At 33.6% G+C, this 13854-nt stretch overlaps 1 protein-coding gene across 4 annotated transcripts in view; it reads right to left on the reverse strand.

Moving 5' to 3' along the window:
- Window positions 1-13854, reverse strand: part of hlk (hulk) — a 266967-nt gene that overhangs the window by 97822 nt on the left and 155291 nt on the right. For all 4 annotated transcript variants that reach the window (XM_081729126.1, XM_081729125.1, XM_081729128.1 and 1 more), the window contains one exon: window positions 571-759. In XM_081729126.1, the coding sequence (XP_081585252.1) occupies window positions 571-759 (189 nt within the window). The remainder of the gene's footprint in view (window positions 1-570; window positions 760-13854) is intronic.

Below are 13854 nucleotides of genomic sequence, written 5' to 3' on the forward strand. Positions count from 1 at the left end.
TCAGAGTAAGCGACCATGTTTCGCAACCATACAGCACAGCGGGTATGATTATTGTTTTATATATTTTAAGCTTCAAATTCCTTGACAGAATTCTCGACGTCAAAAGGTTTTGAACTGAATAATAACACGAATTCCTTGCTTTTAGTCGACATTTAATTTCTTTGTGAATATGGTTTTGGTCTGTTAATATTGATCCTAGATATTTAAAAGTATCCACTTTATCGAAAGTATTGTTTGATATTTTAACGCATCCATAATTTGCAGTATTAGGACCTCGACGGACTTTCATGTATTTAGTTTTCTCTGCATTTACTTCTAAACCCAAGTCAGTTTATTATGATAGTGACTAAAATTGATATCTCTTTGTATTTTCAAAGATCACTTGCTTCGTAAACTTGTACTTTAACCCTACCGTATGATTGTGATATCAATTGTCTTTGATACGCTTCAATACAACAATTTACTGTAATTGATTTTATTAGATGATATGTTAAGCTTTAAAACACCAAGTTTACAAAATCCAAATATACTAATATCGTTTCTTATTTGTAACCTAATCATAAAGCTTACCCTTGTACAGTAGAGGCTCCCTATTCCTAAAGAACACCAGTGCTGGAAATTTTCTAACACCAATTTTCTTTGCAAAATTTATGTCTTCAGTTGTTACGAATAGGATTCCTGATTCATCTGTTTCATCATCAATATTTTCCAATTCCTCCAGTATATCATCGCAAGGATCGTCCTCTTCGCAATCACCGCCTGAGTAAGTAAATAGAAGGTAGTTTGTCTTAGCAGAAAATATGTAAAGATTGTATAACAGTATATAGTTTCGTTTCTTATAGCTAACTATAAAGTTCACTCAGAATTTCTAATACGAATCCAGCAAAGCATAATTTATATTTCTAAAATTGGTTTTTATGTTAACAAAATATTATACAACATTTATCGGAACCGAAGAAAAAATACAGCAATATTTACATATTTATAATATCACTCAAAATTTAAAATTTATAATGTCCAACCATGTTAAGGAAGAAACCAAAAGAGGAAGAAAAACGAAACTTTGCACGAAGCAACTATAAAGAGAGGGACATCTTTGCATATATTAAACAGAAACACCTAATAAACAGTGTTACAAATCCAATATAAAGTTATGTTATTTCAAATGACACTACGTCAGATTATTACATATTTCAAATCAACATTTCAAACGAAAACTTGAAATACCACTTTCATTATTCAATTACCAGGGCTTGAAAATTTGATTTTTTTTTTTAAATGCTTTATTTCGAAAAAATGCTTAATAAGTATCATATTTAGTTACTTGTATGGTTTGTAATGAATGTGTAAATTATTTTCTTCGTTTACAGCACTTCTGTATCTCAAATCGTTCCAGAGATATGATAAACATTCCTGAAGTTTGCAACACTGCTTAAATCATGTAGTTACGAGAGCTAGTTGTAATTACAAGTACTAAAACCTATTCCTATAATGCTATAAAAGAGGAAGGAATCAACAATGATTGTAAATATTTTCCACAAATACATCATTTTCAGCAGTGTTGCAAACTTTATCAATGTTGATCATATCACCGGAACGGATTGAGATATCAAAGTGTCGTAAACTGCAAAATAATTTGTACGTCGATTGCAAATCATACAAATAACTAGATATGATACTTATCTAAGCATTGTTTTTTCGAAATAAAGCATTTCAAAAAAAAAAAAAAAAAAATCAAGCCTAGAAACTTTGTTCCTATTCATTCGAAACAAGTCCTACCATGAACATGGTATCCAATGCTAAAGTGCTTTCGATGTGTATTATCCTGTTCATCCCCGTTGTGTTGTATGTACGTTAGAGGTTTCCAAACTTTGGATGCTTGTGATGCTATAACATCTTTAGTTTGCAACACTGAATAATAAATGTAATATTTTAAGTTTTTTTGATATGTTGATTTGAAATATGTAATACTCTCACGTAGTGCCATTTGAAACAGCATAACTTTATATTGGATTGGCAACATTGTTTGTTAGGTGTTTCTGTTTAATATATGCAAAAATGTCCCCCTCTTTATAGTTGCTTCCTGCAAAGTTTAGTTTTTCTCCCTTTTTCGGTTTATCCGTGATCACAATCGGACATTATAAATAGTGCACCATATATACAGGGTGTTTCGGAACAAAACTAACAACGTTTGGGAGGTGATTCCTGACACTAAGATAAGACAAAAAGTATAGACCAACCTGGGTGCAAAAATGCTTCCTTTCGGAGTTATAGGCTGCTGAAAACATGAAAAAATCAATTTTAAAGGCCCATAACTCCAAAACTATCGGACCTACCGAAGTCGGGTCAAGACTTCACTTAGGAACTAGTATGTGCCCTATCCAAATATTCAAGTTTCAGAATACTACGGTAATTCCGCAACAATTTTTACAGAAACAGTTTGGCTACGGGCATATAATTTGAAGTACTTATCAACTACCTCTATAAAAATTGTTGCGGAATTACCGTAGTATTCTGAAACTTGAATATTTGGATAGGGCACATACTAGTTTCTAAGTGAAGTCTTGACCCGACTACAGTAGGTCGCATACTATTGAAGCTACGGACCCTTGAAGTTGATTTTTTCACGTTTTCGGCAGCCTATAACTCCGAAAGCAAGCAATTATGCACCCAGATTGGTCTATACTTTTCGTCTTATCTTGGTGTCAGGAATCAGCTGCCAAACGTTGTCGGTGTTGTTTTGAAACACCCTGTATATTATAAATACGATAAAAATCAGATTAATGTTGCTGAAGTAATAACTATTATAAAATGATAAAGCATGATATGTACATTTGAACAGGCAAGCAAATTTCACTCTGATGAATTAAAAACATTTTCAGTTCACTGGTGAAATCGAAATTTGACCGCTTGGATGCTAAGAAGCCTTACTCCAGAAATTGAAAAAAAAAAAAAAAAAACGTACTAGTGATTTCATTCACTTTCATAGGTAGGTACTTTTTAGAAAGCATTTTTGTAAACTATAAATTACAAATGATTTTGGTTGCCAATATAACAGAAATATGAATTATTCATGAGATACCAAACTTCAAATTTCACTCCTCGAAAATTCCAATTTTGTAATTAGGGCACTTGGAATTCAAACGGTCCATGTATGTTGATAAATAGGGAAATCTTATTTAAGCCATTATCAACTTTTTTCAGCGTATAGATTTCAATGTGTCCAACTCTGGAGTAAAAAGCAGATAATGGCAAAAAGGTGATATATCATATTTTCCTGTCCTCTTGTAGATATAGCCATTTCTCCCTTTAGAGTTTCCTGCGCCACAGATCCACTATATATATATAATTGTTGATTATATATATACATATTATATATATAGGTAATATCATGCTAAATAGTTTACGGAGACTATTGGACGCATAGTTGGACTGTTAAGAAACTCATCTAAAGTGTTCTGTTGTTCAAATGACTAAAATATTTCAACGGAGAAATTTCATTTTTATCAAAGGTGAGTAAAGGAATTATTATTTCACTAGAAGCAAGGAATATTCGCAAGTCGTTAAGGAAAGTTATATATCAGCATCAGGACTGTTGAGATATCTTTATGCTCCAAATCATAAGTTAAAAAAAAGTCCAAGTTCTTCACAAAAGTTCATTACTTATTGAAAGGATTGCATTTCAATCTTTTTACAGCATAACTAAAAATCCGAAATCGAAGTTAGACAGAGGGAACTTGGATAAAAAATGAGACTCTAATGTTAATTGATTGGTTAAAGTTTAGTGGGGAAGTCAACACCGAGGCTATTTGCCCCATGTCACGAACTATTATTAAAAGCTCAGTGAAACACCGTGCATAAATGCAAAACAATGATAATCTCTTGACCATCATTTTTTATTATTTTATTTCTTCATTTATATTGTTTACACACTTTATTATAAAGGACTAAAATATATTATCCGCTTCGCTGGGTTGAAATAAATAATTTAAATGCACATCTTGGTATCTTATGTATTTTATTGCCATTTTTCTTACTTTTTATGTTTATATCTTATGATGCGAACAATGTAGCTTGTCACCAATTTTGGAAGAACATATAATACGATATTGTAGATTGATAATAACTTACATTTTATGCTGAAGTATGATGTCCCCTTCCCCAATCCCCCAAGTTGTATGTCTGAATTTGGATCTATGCTGCATCGTAAATATGAATGTTCATTTTAGTGTCCCCGAAAATTATGGATTCAACACTAATATTGCTCTTTTTCGACCATTTTAATGTATGTCACCCCTCCTCATCCCCCAAGTGTCGGGGCTGAAAATGGATTTAAACAGCATCAGAAGTGCCACTGTTTATCTCGGTGACCGCAAGAACTATAGATTCAACACTAATTTCGGCCATTTTTGACCATAACTATCTATCTACGCGTATATCTATATCTATATCTATCTATCTATCTATCTATCTATATATATATATATATATATATATATATATATATATATATATATATATATATATATATATATACCCCTCCCCCATGTTGCGGGCCATGTCATCAGAAGTGTCACCGTTCATCTCAGCGACCCCAAAAAATGTGGATTCAGCACTAATATCGGTCATTTTCGATGATTTTTAAATATCTCTTCCTCCCCCTCCTCAAGTTACGAGCATGAATTTGGATTTAAACGGGATCGAAAGTATCACTGTTTATCTAAAAAAAAAAAAAAGAAAACAGAAAACTATAAATTCGACACTGATAGTGGCCATTTTTGATCATTTTTATATATTTTTTTCTTCCCCTCCCCAAGTGGCGGGGCTGATTTTGGATTTAAACCGGATTGGAAATGTCACTGTTCATCTGAATGATCCCGAAAACTATGGATTAAACAATAATATTGGTCATTTTTGACCAGTTTTAAATGTTTATCCTCCTCCCCTACGTAGTACCCTCTTCCTCTCCAACTATCAAGGCTGAATTTAGATTGAAACAGCATAAGAAGTGTAACTGTTTCTCTCATGTACCCAGAAAACTATTTATTCATCACTAATATGGAGGCCGACCGTTGAAACATTTCAGTCAATTGAAAAACAGAACGCTTTAGATAAGTTTCATAACATTAGTACCACGTTATTTGTCTTTGTGCGTTTAAGAGCCACCAGTTGTTTGGAGAAAATCGTATCAGAAATAGATAAATTTTTTAACAAGGAGTGAAATTATATTTTCATTGAAAACGATAAAACAAAGAACATTTACTACAAAAGGTTAATTACAGGCATACATATTAAAAATATCTTACAGATAATGACATAATTAATCTATTAGTTATTATTAGACTTCTAAACTACGCTATGCCATAAGTACTAAAAGTCTTAAGGAGCGGCTAAGTTCATCCGTCTGTCCGTCTGCCGACGATATTAAAACAAAATTGGTAAGAGATAGCGAAAAGCAGTTTTCTGGAATAGATTCTGCGCCCCAGTCATTGCTTCTGTTAACGCTCTATTCAAATCAAAAGTAGTAGAAATTAACAATTTCTGGTTTCAACGTTGATCGACATACAACAAACACGGTAGGAGATAACGACAAATGCTTTTATGGATTTTATAAGTGCGACAAGTGATTTCAACGTCTCAATAAAATATATCACAAACTTCCGATTCCGATATTGATCTCCATAGAGTATAAATGGTAACAGACAGCGAAAAGCGTTTACTTGGAATCGATTCAGCATTCAAAGAACAGGTTACATTTCATTCGTAACCTTCCAAACCAGAAGGAACAGAAATGAACCATTTCCAGTTTTAATGTTGATCGCCATAAAAGAAACCGTTAACAGATAGTGAAGAACTGATTTCTGGAATCGATTCATCGTCTTAGAGAAAATACTATCTTCAGTCACACCTTTGTATCAAAACCGGAAGGAGTATTAATTAACTACTACTTGCAGTTTCACTATGGATTTCCAAAAATGATCATAGATAGCGATAATCAGTTTGTTGCAATCGATTAAACGTCCGAAAAATATGTTTCATCTTCAACTTTATTCCTGTAGTGCAGAGGTTCTCAATCTAATTCCTATCACCACCCCCATTTTATCACGTCTTCTTGCCAGGGTTCCCCTTATAATTTCTGGTTTGTAATAAGCTTGTGTGGGATTTTTATATACCTATTGCGGAGATTTCATGATATCTATCTATTTATATTATATAATAGTAGAGTCCATTTCTTATATATATTGGATACAGTAACTTCCTAAAAGCGAATCAATTAAAACCAAATTTAGTCAGTTCTCTTATATTACAAATATCGAATCCGAACCGTCGTACTGTTTCAAAATGGAGACCGTTTGAAAATTTTAAAACTTCATAACTCCCTTAATTTTGAGTTATATGATAAATATAATAAAATGATTTCTAATTTGGATTAAAAGAAACTTGGACAGTTGTTAAAAAAGTTATTAAGTATTTTAATCTTCGAGAGGCCGCCACTTTGAGTAATATCCGGTATTAGATTCTAATTATATTTATGTCTTCCGCTTATCTTCGCGGGTTTGGGTACAAAACCTCGCGGACTAAAACCTCGCCTGGCCAAAACCTCGTCTTCCAAAACCTCGCGCCACAAAATATCGCCATACCCAAAATCTCGCCTGACCAAAACTTCGTTGTAATGATCTCGCGACACAGAATCTCGCCTGGTCTAAATTAAGTGTCGCCTGGGAAGAAATGTCGTCAGGATAAAACCTCTTCACGACGATTTGTTCAATGTAGAATGTTTTATATATTACTATATATATATATATATATATATATATATATATATATATATATATATATATATATATATATTTAGTAATAACACATAATTACATTAAAATAATGACAAGAAAAAATCTAATGCATGCTTTGGAAATCTATATATATATATAAATTAAATGACTATGTTTGTTATATTATACCTCTTGAGCCGTCTTACCGATCTCAATCAAATTTTCAACATAGATGAGGTTCGAGCCTAGGATGTCTTTTATAATTTCACTTTGTCGGCACAACAAAAGAGAGGGGGAGTGGTATATATATACAGAGCCGTAGCTAGAGAATTCGTCGCCCCTACTTTCACCACACCAAGCTCTTCCTTCCTTTTTTCTTTTTACTTATAAGAAAAGCAGCAGATATTGTTATACTACACTGAATTTTTATTAAGCTGCAGGCGAGGTTTTGGCCGCGCGATGTTTTGTGTGGCGAGATTTTGTCCCGCGAGATTTTGGGCGGCGATGTTTCGGCCGCGAGATTTTGTCCGTATCCCATCTTCGCGAAGCTACTACAAGTCGCGACCCCCAGGTTGAGAATCCCTGCTCTAGTGTAGGCATAAGCTGTAGAAGCTTACTACCACTGGCGGTTTGAGTATTAATCTTCATAAAGCAAAAACGGCTAAAGATAAAAAAGCTTTTTAAAAATGTTTCAGCTTCGCAGGAATAAGGTTCATCTCTGACTTTATTTCTGTGTTAGAACTAGAAGTTATAAAAGTACTACGACCAGTTTCAATATTGAGTTCGCGTAGTTTGGTAGTCCTCCATAGTTTTACAATGTGAAACAAAACTCATTTGTTTGTTTTTTTCTTTCTTTCTTTAAATTTTCCAATAAGTGTTAAAATCGCGTAAAAATTTACTCCAAAGATTTACAAAATTTGAAGTAAACAATCTATGTTTATAGATTAATTGTGCCATCATCTCATTGTAACAATTTATAGGAAATATTCTTTGCTTTATTGCTGACAATAAAATGATAGTTGTACTGCATGTTAAAGATTCACCCTTTTCTCCAACAACATCTTCCAAGGTATTGCTGACACTTGAAAAACATGGTTAAAACATCAATGTTGCACCCCATCGGCATCAGTATTTAAAAAATATCACATTCTCTTTCTGTACAGGGTTTAAAACTAAACACTTCATAATATTACCCCCATTCCTAATTTATGAGGTAGGACTTTAGGTTTCTTTTTTTTTTTTTTCCACTGTACTAACCTTTGTGTTTCAATAGTACTGATCCATTACCCATTAACTTCTCATCGATATTTCCGGCATAATACACGAACCTTTCATCGGGATGACTTCTAAACTCAATTATGAAAAATAGGTTATTCACATTTTAGAACATAACACTTCAGTAACTATAACCAATTACTGAGTTTAAGTAGTCCAGTATTTCACCGAGTGAAGAAAATACTCTATTCATGTATTTTATATTTATTTTTCTATATATATACACATATGACTAAACAGTGCACTAATTTAGTATATACAAAGTGTGTAAATAAAGTAACAAGACTGGTTGGTAACACTGCTCACCAACTGGAAACGCTGGGAACGTGGGACTTGGAGAGCAGGTGGATGAATATGTGATACACTATCAGTATAATTGGAAACTTGCTAGCGTCACTTTGGTTGTCGGTAGCTATTATTTTAGTGAAGCAAGTTTATCTTGAACGTTCTGACAATAAGTGACACGAATATCGAGAAGCAGTTTGCGGTCAGGTTTTATTCAGATTTGGACACAGTGCAACGGAAACTTTTGCAAAATTTCGTCAGACTTACGGAGACAGTGTTTTGTCAAGATACCAGGAGTTTTGTTGGTTTAAGGTATTTACAGAAGCAGAAGAGTCAATTAAAGATGAACCTCGCAGCGAAAGGACTGATGCAAATGTCATAAAAGTCCGGGAGCTTGGGTGTTTCGATCATCGGTTGACAGAATGATCGAGACAGATTTGAATCTGAGTCACACCACCGCTCATCAGCTGTTCACCAATGAATTGCGGATGCAAAAAATTTGCTCCAAACTGGTTCCGAGAATCCTCACGAAGGAGCAAAAGGACATACGGAGAAACAGATGCATTGATTTTTTAGATTTAATAGCAAATGATCCAGTCCTTCCGCTGCGAGGTTAATCTCGAATTGACTCTCTTCCTTCTGCAATTGCCTTAAACCAACGAAGCACCTGGGCCCTTGTCAAAACACTGACTCCATAGGCCTGGCAAAGTTCTGCAAAAAAAGTTTCCGTTGCACTCTGTCCAAGTCTGAAGTAAAACTTAATCGCATAGAGTTGCTCGGTATTCGTGTCACTCAATGTCAGAATTCACAAGATAAACTTGCTTCACTAAAACAATAGCTACTTGTAATGTGCCATTACAGTCTAATGATATTATGTTTTAATAGGAGGGTGCCCGAAATTTTTTGCACCGACTGTACTTGATGTTTAACAAAAAATTTCTGGCTGTTCATATAATTCGTAATTTTATTTGTTATTCTATTTCAAATTAACATGGAAAAACTGTAAAAAATTTATTAGGAATGATAGTTTTGGGAATCAATATCTTTATTTATATTTTAAATTAGTTATAAGTCTTGCATATGTATATGTAAATGGATTATTACAATTCTTACGGTGTCAGTGCTATCCGAAAATATAGATCCACTATTGGACGGAACTTTCCAGATCAAATAACCAATCTAAAATTCGACAGAATTTTCAGGACCACCCTTCACCTCTCTTTTAGATACCTAGGTCCTTCTAAAATCTAGTTTAATCCAGATTTTACCAAATTTTATTCGTTTCAAAGCCCCACCGCCAAAATGCTTAGTTTTGATTGGCTGATAAACCCACGCTATGATATTAGGGCGCAATTATTCCATTCCAAGCCGGAAAATCTTGCTGACAACAGCTAGATTTGGATCTTCCCAGCAAAAACGTTGAAAAGGAGTAGCAAGCTGCAAAAAAGGTAATATTTGGGAGTTTTTTAACCTCTAAATCTCTGGAAGTCTCTAGGAGCCAAAAAACTATTAAATTTCATAGTCAAAACTGGACTAAAAAAAAAAAAAGCTGAAATAGTAAGTGCAACAGTGACGCCATGTTTTCATCTGCGGATCGCTATGGACAGGATTCAACAGTAGTGTGATTTCCGTCTTTCTTTTCCCAAAACCGGTTCAGAAGATCAGTGTTTCCCATCATATTTCTACCTCCCAATTTTCCTACTAATTGAGGGTTACAAGACCTGTCCATTATAGATTTGTTTATGTAGTTAGTGAGTGATTTTTTTTTAATTACATACATGGCGGTATTTAATTTTGTGGTAGTCAGTCCAGTAATCACAATGCACGTGTAAATTTCAGTAAGGGCTCCTATCTGACTCCCAAATTGGGAGTACGGCTTCCAGCGGGATGAGTTGAACATGTAGTTTGTTCCGGGTTCCTGCCCCTTCAGGGCAGGGGTCCTATTGCTAGCTAATACTCCGATATGTCCCCTCAGGGCATCGATTAAATAGGTCGAGTAAAGAATATGATTTAGTAAATATAAGGGCCAGTTGGCCCTGTTCATTTCTTTCCTTTCGTTACCTTTCATAGAGCCGATTTAACATGGTAAAATCTGAATGATTTCTGTGTATATTTATTAGTATAACATGTATTAATGTAGTGTGTAGTATGAATGTGGCATGATGTGTCTTGTAGTTCGAGTAGTATGTGTATATTTGTAATGTAGTATCGGTGATAGTGATAATTAAGTGATGAAAGAGTGTGTTGGACAGTGTAGTATTTACTATGCGATAAATTTTTATTACTCCGTCATTAAGTGAACGTAATATAGTATAATAATTCCGCGTACAAGGTCATATTCAGTTGTTCAAGGGTTGATTATATCGTCGCTAGCCCTAGTGTCAAAAGTCGGTACTAACCGCCATTCTTCTGTCGAGGTGCTTAGTGATTTAGTTTTCATGAAATTGACCTTTCTTTCCGAAATAAAACCTAGAAGGTATAATTCACAGCCCATATGAATGTACAGTTAGGTCAAGTGACCCAAAATTAATATATTCTGAAAGTTTCAACATTCTGCATAGTCTAGAAATCTAAATATTTAAATAAATAAACAATACGTAAATTTTTAACAGAAGTCGGGCGATATGATGCTAGTTCTTCGCTTTGAAAATATATTAAATGTCCATTTTTCTTCGTGGCTGTAGAATTTCATTGTTGATGCAGAATTTTATAAACATTAGACATTATCGCAGATAATTCTATTTTCAGTGAACATACATAGGATTTTTTTTTCTTTCGTTCTTAATAAAGCTACCAAGTATTACATAGTATTGTGTGTGTGGTAAAAGAGTCTTGGGTTCGAGTGAGGTTGTCGTGCGGTGATCGGAATGGGAAAATGTTTGTAGTGATTATAGATTTTAAAGTATTATGATGAAATGTGTAAATAGGCTGGGCGTAGATAGAGGAAACAGGGTGTTTGTAGAATATAGCGTCGTGGCAAATGAATATTAATGTGAATATGAATATTAATAAGTATATGAATATTGTAGTAAATGAATATAGAATATAGGACACCAATATAGTTAAATATATAGTAGCCCAGTGAATACTTCGCCGCCACGATTCATGAATGGAGTAGATAATGATTGGGTCCTCCATCACATTTTGACCTATCGCTGAAATGAACAAAGACTTAGTATTTGACGACACTTCGATTACGTTCTTTCACCGTCGTTCCTCTTAAGTTTTTTTTTAATCCGTTGGTCACTTTCCTTTCTGTTTTGGTTTTCAATTACCTTGTAGTTAACCTGGGCCCAGAAATTGTATTTTGATTTACCTAGTTATATCTAGAAATGCTCTGTGTTACGTGCCTGCCTCACAAAGTTTTTTTTTTTTTCCTTCATGATTTAAACACGAATTGATTATATAAAAGTTAAAAATTTATAGACGCGCGGTATCAGATAAAAGTTAATTTGTTTCCAAATGTAATGTCGGAAGTCATTTGTTTTGGGACAATGTTTGCAACCTTGTAAAATTTTATTGTTGGGGATGATTAATTTAAATGTGTGCGCATTTATTATAAATATATATATATATAGAGAGAGAAATAAATACTTCGAAATGTATGTGTAATTAGTATGTGAATATGATGTTAAAGTAAAAGTATGATATTAAATGTATTATGAATATATGTAAGAGCGCTCGTGTCTGTCCCCCTAGACGTGTATTGGTTGCTATAGTTTACCAGAAGTCTTCCGACGAATTTAAGAATGTAGATTTTGTTAAGAATACCGCCGTGCACTTAAGTAATTTTCCTTTTCCTCTGAATCAATGTAAGTGATAACCTCTGTAATTATATAATGGCATGCATTGAAAAAATATCGGCAGGTCTAAACGTAACCCACATCATAACAAATATTATCCCTGAGCAATTAACCTAAAACCATTGTGGAAAGTGTACCTTGAATCCGTCTCACCTTCATATGTATCCTGTGACTTGACCAGTTTTTTTTATCCTCAATTTGAACCATCATACTCCGTACACCTGTGGAAGATCATTTTTTTTTTTAATCCGAACCATATATAAACATATACGAAAGTGATCCTAATGAAAGGTCTCGTGAAGTGTCCCAGTGTTGGATAAATAACTTGAAATTATTCGATTAATAAATTTGGAAATAGACCGTCTAAGAGGAGAAACCTCCTCTAGTGAAAGTTATTTTCTCGAAATCCCTAGATGGGTATAGACGTAGCAGTGTGCGATTGCAGATATAAACTGTTACCAGTTACAAACCAAATATAGACGACGAATGGTTTTGTAACCAATAGATATATATATACATATAGAGATATATATAAATGACCACAAATTAAGTTAAATGGAGCGAAACGTTTTGGACACTACGACTAGTGCGTGAGTTGTGATTTGGACGCTCGAAATTATTAATATTTTAATATCTCGACGTGAGGTAGAGACTCATATAAGTTCTAATACACCAAAAAGTTTTTTTTTCTTTCCTCTTTGTCCAATTTTTTTTTAAAGTGAAATAAGTGTCGTATTTGCGTATGTCGCAAATCATAATTTGCTTTAGCATGCCTAAGATATGATACATGTAATTATTTTTTTTTTTCCATTTGTCAATATGATTGAATATATAAAAAATTACTAAAATATAACACTATGTACTCTATTAATATATAACCAAGAACTTGTGCTTTTAATATTTTCTTCATAATTATTTGTTTTGTCCTTTTTTGTTCACTATGAATGTAATAAACTATTTGTACCTTTGTAGTTAGTTGGTTTCCTTTAAACATATATACACTGTCCTGAGTGAGTGAGCGTGTGAATGCATGATAGATTTAATATAAGTAATTTTAGTGATATCATTTGTCATATTAACATCTGTAATATATGTGTCATGTTTTAATATATGTGTTAAGGTAAATAACCTAGGTCATGAAGGACCGTCACTAATGGTTTAAATCGGCTCGAGGAGTGAAGCAAAAATAGCAGGATAAGCCTAAATACGACATCTTTCTTCCAGGAAGTTGAGACTTCGATTGATACGACACATAAATTTATATTGAGTTTATAAGTTTGATTTTTTTTTTTTCCTCGGCTAATTCATATGTGTGGTCGATCCTAGAGGACAGAGTTCAGATGCTGGATAGTTATCAATCACCGGTCAGAATAACTTTACAAAGACTTAAATTTCACCTTTCTCGTTTCCAGGTCTAGGCCTGGGCAACCCCATGATCGTGGTGCCTGGAGCTAGGTCTGGGTGGTATGAGGGAACATGTGTCTATTCCGAAGCATTCCAAAATTGATTAGTTGTTAATAACATTTAGAATGATTCATCTTTCAACGACTTTCCCGACCTTTTACTATATTTCCGGAATTATCCAGTAATCTGTTTCTCATTAAAATACCCTATTTCTTTTCTTTCTTCTTTACCTACCTCCTTCTTTTACCCTTCTACTTTCTTCTCTTTTTTTTTCCTATTTCTAAATGAAAGAAAACGGAGTCATGATTGAGAGT

The sequence above is a fragment of the Thermobia domestica genome, chromosome 10 (genome assembly GCF_964235325.1).
Source record: "Thermobia domestica chromosome 10, izTheDome1.hap1.1, whole genome shotgun sequence".
NCBI classification, from domain to species: domain Eukaryota; kingdom Metazoa; phylum Arthropoda; class Insecta; order Zygentoma; family Lepismatidae; genus Thermobia; species Thermobia domestica.